The sequence below is a fragment of the Pungitius pungitius genome, chromosome 15 (assembly GCF_949316345.1).
Source record: "Pungitius pungitius chromosome 15, fPunPun2.1, whole genome shotgun sequence".
Lineage (NCBI taxonomy): Eukaryota > Metazoa > Chordata > Actinopteri > Perciformes > Gasterosteidae > Pungitius > Pungitius pungitius.
The window spans coordinates 13,884,877-13,899,173 of NC_084914.1; the positions used below are offsets into that span (position 1 = coordinate 13,884,877).

Consider the following 14,297-nt stretch of genomic DNA (forward strand, 5'->3'; position numbering starts at 1 on the left):
CTGCAGAATCAACTGGGGAAAAGATCAAAATCGGGACCCATTGCTGGATGTCTGACTCGACTTGTGTGAGGGCCACGGAGAGTACAAATAAAGATGCTTACGAAAACCTGTTGAGTAGGAAGAAAACTCACAAATATCAATTTCTGCGTATCCGCTATTGTGACCAGAGTGAAGTAAAAAAAAAAGCGAATTAAACATATCCAAACCAACCCCCATTCCGTGTCCTGTCCTACATGATGCAGTTGGAATTCCAGATGTGGCTCATGGAATTGTGCTCCATCTCTGGCATCCAAATGTGACTTAACCCTCCTCCTCACTTATCTCCTCCCCCCACAAAAAGCCTCGTGACTTCTCTCTCCAGCCCCAAGCTTCACATGACTGCAGCAAAGTGGAGACAAATGGGCGCCCTAACCCTTTTGGGCACAATAGGAAAAATACATACCATTACGTATCACGTTCATTGCACAAAGCCTCGTTGCTGTAATCATAACGTGTCATAGAGGCGACGACCCACTCTTTCTCTTGCAGTCAGTCATCTTTGCAGCGGGTCTAATGTTTGTTTGGTATTTGTTCATTAGTGGGATCATTAAAGAGTGTGGAGACGCCCAAGTTGGGATTTTATTAGCCCATGGTTGATGGGACTGTACATTTACAAAGTGCAAAATGCAAAAGAACAGGCATTTATAACACATGCATGAGGGCATGCTGGAAATGCTGCACTTGTGGGGACCTGCATTGAAAACATGCAAAGCCTGTCATGTAATATGAAACCTTGCCTACGCCTATCAAACCCTAGATCTAAACATTTAGCAGGACATGTGGTCCACTAATCTCATCTGCCTTCTTTGGTCCTCGTAAGTAAGGACAATGGTTAGACCCCCCCCCCCCCCACACACACACACACACTCTTTAACTGTATAGCTGAGATAGGTTTTCCTGCTGTGCAGCAACGACTTTACACAGTCCTCATCATCACTGTTTCTACTTAAGCTTTGGATCCAGGCCGAGTTTTCCGACCCAGATTCAGGCCTGCCAGTTTCCGAGCCCCAGTCAATACGAGTGATGCAATCGGGGATCAAGAAACCTGGAGGTCCAGGAAGACATGGTGAAGACCAGACGGGTGAGATCAATATGAGAGCATACGGCAAAGAGTACAGGCAAGATCGGGATTATGTAAAGCAGTTGACACATAGGTGGACATCTTACTGCATTAATGGGAGTGAGTGGCTTCTATTCTGCAGAACGCAGATAACAGAAAGATGACAAGAAGACCGAAATATGCACTGAATGGTTTACTTATTGAAAATCAAAGCACAGAAAGCCTTTGGAAATTGTTTTATTTCATAAGAGAGGCTTAAAAGTATTAGTAAGGACACACACACACAATATCATTGAAAAAGCTAGATCGTTATCAGTATCAGTATAACTAGTATAATTATGGTTGTTGACTACTTATAACCGTTGACTGGTAATGTAGCACAATGATTTCAAAAATGTACACAGGTACAATGACAAAAGGGAATCATTTTTAGATCTGAATTTATTTCATTTAAGATTTACTCAAGGTGAAAAAAAAAAAATCAAGTTTCAAGAATACATAAACCTCTTCAGCATTCACGGTCTCCACACATTTATAAAATTAAGGCCACTTTAAAAACTGTATGTCACTGTCCAGCAGGACTTTTTAATGACAATGTACAAAAACACATTCTTTACACGTAGAACAACAATAAGAATAGTATTAGTCATAATGATAATGACAGCATCATTTCATAATATTAATCAGCACTTAAAGACATAAAAAGGAGAAGTCATTTTTATTACTTTACTCAGAAATGAGAGCATGTTTTGATTTTCCTTTTATGGTCCTTACTGGCTCTGACATGTTGCTCTACTGGGAGACTAGAAAACAAAATGAGAGTGCCGCTGTGGTTTCCAGATGAGTGTGCTGAGGGGAAGGAATAAACGATCAAACACGCTCTTTGCTTACTCGTAAGAACATGTAAAAAATGTGCGTCATGAAGATGCAGGTTCGAAGCAGAAATTCACAAGGACAGAAACACTGACCACAGACAAAAACCTAATGGGACGGGAAAAACGCTAAAACAAACAGCAATATGCTGGCGTCAGTAACCACAAGGAGACAGGTCGAGATAGAAGTTTGGAAGAAAAAATATGGAAGGATGGAGTGATTGAGCAAAAGAGCTAAAGGAATCTGGCAGTGGTATGATTATTTAAAAAAATCCTAGTGCTTTTCCTCCCATTTTCATCTCTTCTACTCTCATTATCTGTATCTTATAGATTTCCTTTCACGGCTTTTTCCTCTTTCTCTCCCTGTCTTCCCCTCCTCTCTCACTCCCGTGCTCCTCCGTCTACACCTTGTCCAGTAGAGATCGTTGGCAGTAGAGGAGTCGGCGGGGGGTACCGTACCGACGGAAAAACACCAGGGCAGCCAGAGTCACGATCACACACACTAACAGGAACAGAGGCACCACCACAGCCGCGGCTCCACTGCCGCCCCCGACCGTTTCCTTCTCCACTTCAACAATGACCACCTCCCTGTCCTCCTCCTTCTCCCTCTTCCTGTCCCTCTCTCTGTCCCTCTCTCTCTCCCTCTCTCTATCTCTGGTTCTGTCCTTATCCTCTCGCTCCTTGTCCTTCTCCCGCTCCTTGTCCTTGTCATGTCCGCCGCCGCCTCTTCCTCCGTCGGTCTTGGGGTCTTCGTTGGGGCAGCCCATCCAGTTGGTGAGTGCTGATTTGGGGTATCCCGGCTCCACGCGCATCATCTGGTTGTTGAACTTCCAGTACTTGTTGGCTTTGTAGAAGTAGGTGTGCACTGGGGGAGTTGGATAAATGCATGTGAGAAGCAGACCTGAAACTCAACAGAAAAGCTACTTCTAGAAGTAGTAGTTCACAACAAGGTGTAGGTGATGTCACACACGTCCCCCTCACCTGAATCTTTGCTCATGAAGGCTGACTTGATGTTGTCAGGCACTCCTTTCCACACACTAACAGCCTTTGGATAGCCATTGTCAACGCTGCGTTGTTCTTCGTTGAAACGGTAGTATCTAAACAAGGAATGAGAGGGGAAAGGTAAAGAGAGGAACGGCTGCAGGGAGTCTGAGTCTGATTCATCGCCCGGAGAGACGTATGTCTTGAGTTCCACTCGTCAATGAAGGACCTTACTCTACGACTTAACATTTTACTTGGAGCCAAATGGAAGTGAAACTTAACTTCAGACAAGCGACAGATTTGAATTGGACTTTCCCTGAAAATGATTTGAGACCTGACTTGGACTTCAACTTTAACCATAAAAGATGAAAGACTTGGATTGTTAAGAAACTCAGACTTGATTATATGGCAACCTACAGGACTTGGGACTTGACTTCGTCATTGGCCCAAAGAATTTGGGACTTGACCTGAGCCTTGTTCTGACAGAGAGTCTTGATTTCTAGTAGTTTTGCTAACTAATTTCCTGTAGAGATTTGGTAGATACATTGTTATAAAGTCTTTAAACAGCCAAACAAGCTTTCTATTTACGTGGGTGGCTATTTGCAGCGTAATCACTTGAATCACCACATTTCACCGAGAAAATTCAAAGCAATGAGTATACTGTAAACAGGAGGTGGGCTTCGTCAGCTTTAAAGTTCCCCAAGGTTTATTTCAATGTAAAAACTGATATGCAGTTTTGTATTTCAAAGTTTTTGGCCTTATATGGTCATTATTCAAACATATCATTTGGTGTTGTGGACACAAATAGATGCTCTTTGGAATCACCGGTTTATAACTTCAGCACAGTCTCATTTGTGGATTTTACAAACATACACACACACACACACACACACACAAGGACAATGACTAACTCGTTTGCTCTGAAGTAAAATGTCTGTCCAGTTGGGGTGTAGTAGAGAGCAGCGTCTATTCGATCTTTGGGAAGTCCGGTGCCCATTTCTTTTAGATTCTTAGGAAAACCCGGATCCAGATGGGATTCAGTGAACACCCAATACCTGTCCCCTGGAGAGAGAGAGAGAGAGAGAGAAATGCAAGATGAGGACTCCATTTAGGGAATGTTTAATCACATTTTATGTTACCATACTTAAGTAAGACTTGCCTTTAAAGAAAACAAATTTCCCATCTTCCCTTTCAAAAGCGGCAGTGATATGGGTCGACAATCCCCTCCAAAAGTGACCAATCGGCAATGGATATCCATCCAGAACTTGGTTGTTACGTACCCTCCAGAACCATTTATCCTGAAAGTTGCATTTATTAGACTACGTGACAAACTGTCAAAATAATGCCAGTCCGACAAGGTTGTACGTGTTTACCTTGAACACAAACATTTCTTCTCTGAGCATGGCAATGGTGTCAAAGTGTCCGTCACAGATGTCGGGGCCATAGCTAGGCTTGTCTGGTGAATATGTGGGTTCTGGGTTGTGGTTGGGTGTGCGGGGTGATTCATCTGGGGGTTGAGGCACTGATCCAGACCCTACGTGGGAAAAGAAAAAATGTAAAGGGTTTTTGTAAACTCCATCTACTGCTGTTTCTGTTGGAACCATTGACTCTTAATGATCCTCCATGGAGAAAAGAGATCAATACAGCAGCAGACAACAGAGAGGAAATAAGAGTACCGAAGATTACACTAACAAGACATTCAACAAAAATAGAATGGGTTATATCCCTTGAAAGGAAAAATGTTTCTACCCCCTTTACTCAGATTTCTGGTTAAATATAATTTCAGTTAGGAAAAGAAAGATAGTGATTAGCTGATTACCATAAATTTGCTGTATGCCTTTACGATCGTCATCAGGAAGTTCAAACGTTTCGGTCTCCATCCACTGGTAGAAGGGAGCCATGATGGCGGAAGGGTCCCCGGAGTGCTCCAGACCCAGAGCATGGCCCAGTTCATGGACCGCAACCAGGAATAAATCATTACCTGTAACAGTGTCAACACCGGAACACCAATTAATAGAAATAAATTGGACTTTTGAAGTTTGAAGAGAAGGTTTATGATCATAGAATAATATGAAGGAGTGTTGCCATTTCCCTTATTATTTGGTGACTCAAATGCACACAAATACTTTTCACGTCAGCAAGTCGAAGATTAAATTGGCCTCATATCATGAGACGATGGGTCACTGGGACAGCTGACCAAGCGGCTTGTCAGCTGTGCTCCAGAAATAAACACTTCTTCATTTCTGCAGTATCAACATAGCACAGTGTATTATCTCCCTCGGTTGTACTGGCGCACGACTGGACATGTTGCTGCGTGTGTTTCGCCAGCAACAACAGACAGTCCTGCTGACTCCTAACATACAGAGAGAGTACCTCCCAACATTGAGACATCGTCGGTTTTAGGGAAATCACCATAGAAAAAAGTTACCCTGTCTATGTGTGTATTGCACATTCAACAAAGCCTCACCAGACAAATCATCGCTCCCAGTTGTCCATGGCTCAGCCGCATCAAAGTGGGTGTCCCCACCGATACCATTGCCGGGGAAATAGGCATGTGCTAGGAAGCCCCCCTCTCCATCGAATGGGCTGCTGTCCCCATGGAAACCCTCGGCGAAGAAGAGCATGATGTCGGCAAACTCCTCAACCTTGTCTCGTATGTAACTGTAGGGGATTTCCCGGAAACGAAGCGGGGTGACGCTCTCCCACACCTTGAAGGCCTTCCTGATGGCCTCTTGGGTCTCGTACTCACCCACCTTGGGGCTGTAGTTCTGTATACTAAGGGCATAGGGGGGGGGAGGGGGGGGAGATTCTGATTTTGGTTAACTTGTTACAAACAATTTCGGCACAAATTAGGCACTGTTGCATCGTGCCTCTGGAGAGGCAGCACATTGCTGACATACGAGAAAGAGATGTCCGTCTTGTGCCACTTTAGGCCCTGGGCGGCAAATCTCTTCCTCCTCAGGTTGCTCTTCAGCTCGGCACCAAACTTATCTGGCACTCCACAGCGCGGTCGCTTCATGGCCCTGCCGAAGACAAGACGTAGTCCGCTCAAGACATGGCAAGAGATATTTTGAGCCTGAAATACTGTCGAAACATGTCGATTACAAATGTTTGAGATTGCTCACTCAATGGTGTTGGAATCAAAGGTGCCAGTGACACTGAGGCCGTAGAACTTCTGCATGGCGCCGATAGCCGAGGAGATGGACTGAGGAGAGCGCAGGGCGTGGGTCCTCATGTCCCCCGGGGGAAGGTAACCATACTGCTGCAGCCATGACTTTAAAGCAAAACCAAAAAGGACAGAGAAGTCTTAGTCATGCAAAATATTGCTAAATAAAACCAAGGAAACCCCAGTGTCTGTACGGAGAAAGAGAAAAATGACCAAACAGACCCATAAACAAGTCCTTGTTGTTGAACACAGCTGAACCAGGGTAAAATCACTACTCCGTATGATGTTGATTATGAGTTAAAGGGACTACACGTTCAGGTCGTCTCCGTGCTACTGCAGCAACAACAACACATTCCTCACTGACAGACACATTTTTTCTTTCTGTGTTGTGATATCTGGGAATTTGGTCAGAGCAGCATCACCTCAAGCACCTGGCATGAAGCCGTTTAATGACTTCACACAAAATCTATTCAAGCATCAACATTTGGCTCACTGAAAGCCATAGTTAATGAATAAATCCTAAAGTAACCATGAAAGAAGCATTCCAAGCTTAAGCCAACATCAAAAAAACATTGAACAAAGAGAGTTCTGGTTTCAACAAAACTCTGCGAGACAGAAACTGGACGAGGACACCCCACCTCCAAGAGTTAAAGATTAACTTCAAGCTACATTGAAGTTATTGTGTAGCCACTTGTTTGTGTTTCTGAACAGATTCCTAAACACTTCCCGTCAGTGGAGTTTGAAGAAAATACCAGTTTGAAGCCCTTTAAGCACATATTCTGATGGTCAAGGAGTTCTTCAGGCCTACAGATCTTTGTGTCTCAGCTTAGCTTGACCTTACTTTCCGCTGGAAACCTATTTCACCGCGGTGCTGGTTTGATATCTGGACCTGGGCCAGCAGATTTTCTCCACACCTCTCCCACATTTCTTCTCTTAAACTCTTCCACTCTCGAGCTGGCGCTGCCGAGTAACACTGAGGCTATTGTGAGCGCACAGACAACCGAGACCACTTTGATATTCTGCTGCACACACTCACTTTGTGAGCTTGTCACGAGCTTGATTTGACTTAACTTAACTGGAAATTTGATTTGACATCGTTCTGATGAAAAACCAAAGGCATAGCGGTTGTTTGGGGATTGGAGAGGATTGAAAAGAGAGACGGGAGTAAGATAGGGAGTGTCCCAGTGTGAGAGTCAGGCCTTGGGCAACCTCAACCGATGTCTCCAGTCAAGCAGCAGCGTCAGTCAGTAATTTAACTGGGAATTTCTCCCTCTCGGCATCCAAACCTCAAAGTCAGACTCTTTCCCCGACGTCCATGTCCCTGTCTTCGTCTCATCACTCCACCCGCTTCTCCTTTTCTCTCCCTCATAGCTTTCTTATGGAAACCCATATGAACGACCACACCCGAAGCCATGCAATTGTTGCTGTATGGACCATTTCATAACCATTATGTTGACATTAACAGCTGGGATCCCTGTTCTCGTCCTGCCAGATACTAACATCACAAAAGAAATGCCACAGGAAAAATAATTCCATTTAGATTGAAGTTATTCCATTTGAAACTACCCATAGCCTATGGAGGCATGTTAAAATGGCGTCTTTCAGCATTTCCCCCATTGATACTGTACCGTACTGTACAAAGCAGTGCTGACAGATTATCTGAATATGTGTTCACATGTTTCTATTTACACAACGCTGTACTTGGGTGCGTGTGGGCAGCATTCAATGGCAGAATGTCCTTTTGGAGGCCCTGAGGGTCTAATCTCTCCCTCTCTGACTGTCCTTGGGAGACATGGAGGTCTCAGTGTTTAGACTCACTCCTGAATGAGCCCTTTCTGGTTCTGACTTACCCATGAAGCTCCAGTGGACACAAAAAGCCTCACTGTTTTCAACTGTTCCAGCACAGCCACATTTGCGTGAAAGTTAAACACAAACTTTAGGATCTCAAAAGGAATTTCAGCGTGATTATTAAGAGAAGGTTGTTTGAAACCTTACTCTTCTCTTTTAGCCACTCGCTTTGTTTTTCAGGGAAAACATGGTCAAAAGACTGCTGTTCTGTGACACAGAACACTTGTTTAAACGTTAATGCTTCCACAACTTTCATGTGTAGGTCCCTATGGGCACTTGACAAAGTCTTATTCACTGTTGCACTCTGCTATTTTTGACCGGACTAATGGGCCGAGTAACTAAATCAGTAGCAGGAAGAGGGAACGGTCATTATTTGCAGTGGCGTAGGAGACGACAGCCCGAGCTAATACAGTCTTTTGATGTAGAGCAGTGGTTCTGAACCACTCGTACACTCCCGGCCTTGTCTAATGAACTCAAATACCCTTCCATTGAAAACCTGACATTTCCATTATTTATTTCATTTTATTAGTAAACCATTTTAACTGCATGTTTATTAATTTCATCGCCAACTTCAACCATTCATCCAATACTTTAAGCTACCTATTTCACCATTTCTACTGTATATTGCTCATGCTAATTATTTTAACATCACTTTTTGAAATTCTCTGCTGCCGTTTTATAAGATTGTGTTTTCTTTTATTCAAACCACAGATAAAATATGTTAAAGTAAAGCTAGCTTTCCACATTCACCCTGATGCTGACCTACTGTAGAACACTTCTGACATAAAAACACGCATAATACACTTTAGTGTCAAATTCACTCTTGATCCATGGACCTCCAGGCTTACAGGCAGAAGGCACTTCTAGGCAGCCAAATCCAGGATCTGGGCTTAAGGGTCCAGCTCGTAGCAGTGTGAGTTCATTAATGGAAGATCCACATGAATCAAACAACGGTTGCTATGGATGTCAGGAGGCAGAGTGCTCGTTTTGTATAGGATGACAAGAGGGAGGACGGAGGGATTGCATTTCAGAAAAGAAAGAGTCAGTTGTTCCGTTTGGTGTGGGCCAATGGAAAGAAACTTTGGTCAACAGCAATGGGAGTCCAACTGAGGCATGCTGGGTATACAGCACACACACACACACACACACACACACACAGCTGACACGTTCACTCACTCCGTCCAGAGGGCTGCAGTAACATATGTGTGCTCCCACTACACTTGCTGCTTGTTACTGCTTGCTATTGTGTGAGGGAGTAGTTATCTTAAACAACATGTTAAAGTCAGACTTCATTTGTCTTGTTCTCTTAATATTTGTTTAATTCTATTTCTTAAGGATAACACGTACCATGTTGCTGAGCCCTGTGGCCAGACGATCCTCAATATGTAACATGTAAAGCAGTTTTTAAATATATGTGTGTGTGTAAATCCACCAGCTGCTGTCTATTAAAATAAAATCATTCCCCAGCCAACAATTATAAGACCCAGTGACACAAGAGTGGAAAAACACTCATCTTTGCCAATGTCATCTTAGCATTAAGAAGAATCCTATATGCAAATCTCAAAGGCAGGAAAATGCTTCCCTGAAACTTGGCTCACTTCCTTTATGAACAGGAAATGAGGTAAGGACTTTTGCGTATTACCTTATTTCCTGTAACACCTCCTCTTTGACCAGGAAGGCTGCCCTCAGGCCACCCACTGGGGACCTTAAGGATGTGGCTTTGTCTAAAACCTACACACCCTTCCTTCCTTCCTTCCATCCGCTGAAAGACTAGTAAGACATCAAGATGAGACTGGTTCAAACTTACCAGTTTAACCAATTGGAATTCTCTGAATTCACCATTTGCTCTCGTAAGCAGCACTCGGGAAAATACATACATACATACATTCATTCAAGATGTGTGTGCATGACAGCTATGATCTACATCCTGCCCAATTTAACTGGATAATTGCTCTATTTCCAACTGTCCCATTTCCCAGATTGCATCACTCCCATCACCACAATGCCCTCCTTTCTAGTCACCAACAGCCTCCTTGTTGTCTTCTTGGCTTTGCTTTCATCATCTCATCTCATGTACATGTATCTTCCTGTGCAGTGAATGACCTCAGCATGTAGCCATTCCTGTGTGAATGTGCAGAACAAAAGATCTGTTCCCAAATGAGATTATGTGTGTGTGTGTGTGCCTGTGAGACTCACACACACATGGTTGCTGACACACCATGGCGTGTCAGCTGCGACTGAAAACCCACTACCCACTTCCTGTCTCTACCACAGACCACAGGATATGACCTCTGCATCCTCACAACCCCGGATTGTTAAAACTCAGGCCGACGGAAACAAGACTCCACGACGTAAAAATCAAATGAGGTGAATCACTAAATAATAAACTAGATAAACTTATTGAAAAAACACTTTCATGGAGACTTCAGGTGATGCAGCTACTGCACTTTGGTGCAATTTTAGACAGAAACTTGATAGCCTTGCTGATATCCCTCTGCTGTTCCGTTGTGATGTAGCTAAACGTTCCTTTATGAGGACATTAAACAAAGTTTTCCAAAGTGGCAAATAACTCACATTCTAGCTGTCTTCCTCTTGGATCAATTACCGTCAAACATTGTGCGTGTGTACCTTCATTTATTTTGAGACATTTCCTGCATCTTCTTTTGCTGACGCAAGACAAATCGCTGAAAGTTTGTTCTCAGTGCTAAATCTGTCTAGCATCTTTTCGATCATTATGATCGCCCTTGATCATCGCATCAAGAGCCGGAGCAGGGTTGCAACATTTCTAACAATTAATATTCATTGTTAAGTCATCAAATTACTGCATAAATGAATTCTTTGAAAATCCCATCCCCAATCAAGCTATTCGGTTAGCCACTGGCTAAGCATATGCTCATTTGAACACTTTACAAGCATCTCATAAATAAGTAATTCCATTCATAGAGTATATTGTTGCGTATTTCTTTGTTGATCCATTAAAATCCTACGAAAATGTGAAAGACGTGAAATAAATTTGTTTTTTTGCAAAAATACCAACATTCAAAACTAAAAGCATGTTCCAATCCTCGATTTGTTTTAATTGTTGTAGTGGACCAGGTCCCTTGCTTACATTTAGGTGTTGCATTGTGGCTGAGCGAAGAGTCTAGTATAATGTCTTATTTTAAGTAAATGGAGTTGTCTTCCACTGTCACAACAGAGGGATGTTTGACCTCACTATATGGCCTACCATCATTATTTACCTCTCACCATCATCTTTCTGCTTTAACACATTTACACCCACACACACAGTATAATCGCACTAAGGTGCGTAATGCCGGTGTGTAGAGGCATCACCATCATCAACTCACTTTCTGCAAGACAGATACAGAACTTTCTGATGCTACGCTGGCTGTGGGGTTGGATGATACTGATACTGCAGACAGAACAGATCAGATCTGAGTAAACGGAAAATAACAGAGAAGAATAGAACACTCTCAAAAGATTGGATGTCTTAAATGTGTTTTTTAATGCTTAAGTTTTTCCACAACTGACCATGTCTCAAATGCTGAAGAACCTGTCATATTGTAAAACCCACCTCTCTGGGGTCCGCTCACCCATTGCAGATGTCATCAATTACATCTCCACATCTCTCTGAAAATGACTGCGCCCACAACTTTCAAACATCCCCCCCCCCCCCCCCGCCCCCCCCCCACCCTCCATTCCGTCTCTGCCCGACCACAATACAAGATCATGGGTTTCTTCTCATTTGAGAACACCAGCATTTTTGCCTTCTCAGCTTTTTTGTGTTTTTACGAGCGCTGTCATCATTATGGGCTGCTCCCTCTATAGCCCAGGGTCAGTGAGCCTACTACAGAAAGCTGTTGTAATGATTGTCCATCAGGATACAAAGGTTTAACAAAGCCGTCCTGATGGTATAGTGTTATATGCAGCCCTGTGAAATCAAAGTTGTCAAATCAGGAAATTATTGAAATCAGCAGCAAAGACCCTTTGCTCCTATAAGTAGTTACAGTATATTTCTTGGTCACACACACCAACATTTGTTTATCCTTCCTTGAGTTTTAATGTCTACTTTCGATGTGCGTGTCTGTCTTATTCCTCATTCATTGATCCGCATTTCTCTCTAGATATATTTATCTGGATGTTTTTATGGGCTCTATTCCTTGATGTTGACTCTAGATTTAGTCATGGGTTTAGGTACCGGTATATAACGCTTTTATATAATGCTTTTATTTTTACGGTGTCATTCCTTGGTACTTTACTCGTCAGCCCTTATACCTTACTGAAGTTATTTATCTGGCTTTATTTTCTTAATTTTGTATTTGTCTTTCTGGTTTTATTTCCTCAGTTCTGAATTCATCTGGCTTTATTCCTTGATTCTGGTTTAATTTTCCTGGCTTTAAATGTATTTTTCTGGCTTTATTGCTCTATTATGACTGGACGTATTAATCTAGATTCATGCATTCTGGATGCATGGCTTATTGATTCTGGGTTTATTTATCCGGCTTTGTTCTAACAATGGTTATATACCATTCTGGATTCAAGCCATTCTGGATTCATGCTCTCCTTTATTTGGCTTGTTGTTTACCTCTGGCTTGTTGTTACCTCTGGATTTATTCCTCACCTCTGGATTTATTTGTCGCTCCGTTGCTCCGTGTGCGCTGATCTCCCAAACCACGGCCAGCAGCAGCAGTCGCACAAGTGATTTGAGCTCTGGTGCCATCACTTGATTCTCCAAAAAGCAATACAAAATCGACGGAACTTCCTGTAACAGTACGCCTAATCTTCACTTTGCTATTCGTCAAAACATTGTCAGCGAAAAAACGAATCCAATAAAGGAAAACGGCCCGACCGAGATCAACTCGGCGCAGAGCACAAACCGAGTTTCCAAAAGATATGCGCCTTTGCAAGTTACGACTCGAGTTACCTAAACCACCAGACGTATTTGTCCAGTGTGCATTCTGCTTGCGTTCTGGTGAATTTGAAGCAGGAAGTCTGGCTGCGCGTATTTATGTGAAAAATCAGTTTGCGCTCTGCTCCAGATGTTGCAGCCGTCTTCGTTTTCGCGTAGCAGTCCTGACGCCGGACGCTGCTCTATCTTCTCTATTGTCGCGTTTGCTTATTTGGATCCCCTCTCCTCGCCCCCCTCTCTCCCCGCTGCAGACGTGGTAGTTTGATGCTCCCAGGAGACCGTTAGCAGGAAAGCAGGAGAGTTGTAAACCTCCCCTCTCAAATCAGCACGCTCCTCCTACATGGAGGGCTGGAACCAACTGCGCGACCTTCCCATTAGACTTGGCACGGTTTTACTATTAGTCTGTTATAAAATACCTTAATGCTCCATAAAATGGATAAAGCTTTTTTTTTTAAATCATTGACACGAGAAGAGTGCGCAAACAAGTCTAATGACCATAAATTGCCCACATTTTGGGACAGAGTGAACTAATTTAAAAGCTGTGCTATTTTTCAGGATACCATGAATACAAATATTATTTAAACCTTGATAAAAGAATATGTGACCTAAAATAGTTTTTTGCCAAGACAATAAACAAAAATTCGTAAACTCTTTTCTTGGTGGTACTGTTTTCAGTTTTAGACACGTACGACTCATCAATCAATTATATTAATGCACATTAGACATTTTACACATTAATACAGTGTAATCGTTTTTTTTTAGTTCTGTTCAAAAAATCCCAAACAAACCACATATAGTACCAAATTGTGTTTGGAAGGGGTAATTGCGCCCTCTAATGCACACATTGCACACACATTTTAGCACGTCACGTGTCAGATAAGGTATAAGGCATCCATGCATCACACTGACCATGGGTTATTTTGTCCTGCATGCTACTTTGCTTTCATACAAATAGAAATATTTGTTGTCTAACCTCTATAGACACAGTGTTGGTTTGGTTCCATATTATAATTGCAGGCGGTGTGCTCACTTACAAGCATGTGCTAATACTTTGTCGGATATCACATGACAAGGTAGTTTCCGAAAATGTGTCAATACTTTACGACAAAACATTTAAGAATTAAAACATGTATTTCCTATTAACAACCGTATGTGCAACCATAACGTAGCTCAGCTGCTTTGTTGGCCTTAGCTGAGGAAAGACAGCTTGCCTCCTCCACTCCCCTCGGTTGATGACACGAGAGAGGGCCGCTTAGATTGCCTTGGCAGAGACAAATGACATGTGACTGTTAGGGATTATGGACATTATACATGGACACACAAACGTCTGCAAGCATGTGTTCATGCTGCGTTTAGTGAAAATAAGTCCGTACACCAGCTACAACATTTTTTTATGTAAAAGAAGCGCAAACAAGATGCAGC

At 42.9% G+C, this 14,297-nt stretch overlaps 1 protein-coding gene across 1 annotated transcript; it reads right to left on the bottom strand.

The window, feature by feature from the left end:
• Positions 1 to 1,884: 1,884 nt before the first annotated feature.
• mmp14b (matrix metallopeptidase 14b (membrane-inserted)) lies at positions 1,885 to 13,174 on the bottom strand. The gene is made up of 10 exons (XM_037458266.2): positions 12,588 to 13,174; positions 6,078 to 6,226; positions 5,853 to 5,975; positions 5,420 to 5,727; positions 4,772 to 4,933; positions 4,326 to 4,486; positions 4,112 to 4,250; positions 3,864 to 4,014; positions 2,953 to 3,068; positions 1,885 to 2,836 (listed from the first exon to the last, which is right to left on the bottom strand). The coding sequence occupies exons 1-10, from the start codon at positions 12,684 to 12,686 to the stop codon at positions 2,373 to 2,375; spliced, it is 1,872 nt and encodes a 623-aa protein (XP_037314163.2). The 5' UTR covers positions 12,687 to 13,174; the 3' UTR covers positions 1,885 to 2,372.
• Between the last annotated feature and the right edge of the window lie 1,123 nt (positions 13,175 to 14,297).

Coding starts and splice junctions, on each gene's coding strand:
- mmp14b (XM_037458266.2), bottom strand. CDS start 12,686: ATGGCACCAGAGCTCAAATCACTTGTGCGACTGCTGCTGCTGGCCGTG. Junction 5,976..6,077: donor TTTGATTCCAACACCATTGA/GTGAGCAATCTC, acceptor TGTCTTCGGCAG/GGCCATGAAGCGACCGCGCT. Junction 3,069..3,863: donor TTTTACTTCAGAGCAAACGA/GTTAGTCATTGT, acceptor TTCCTTGTTTAG/ATACTACCGTTTCAACGAAG.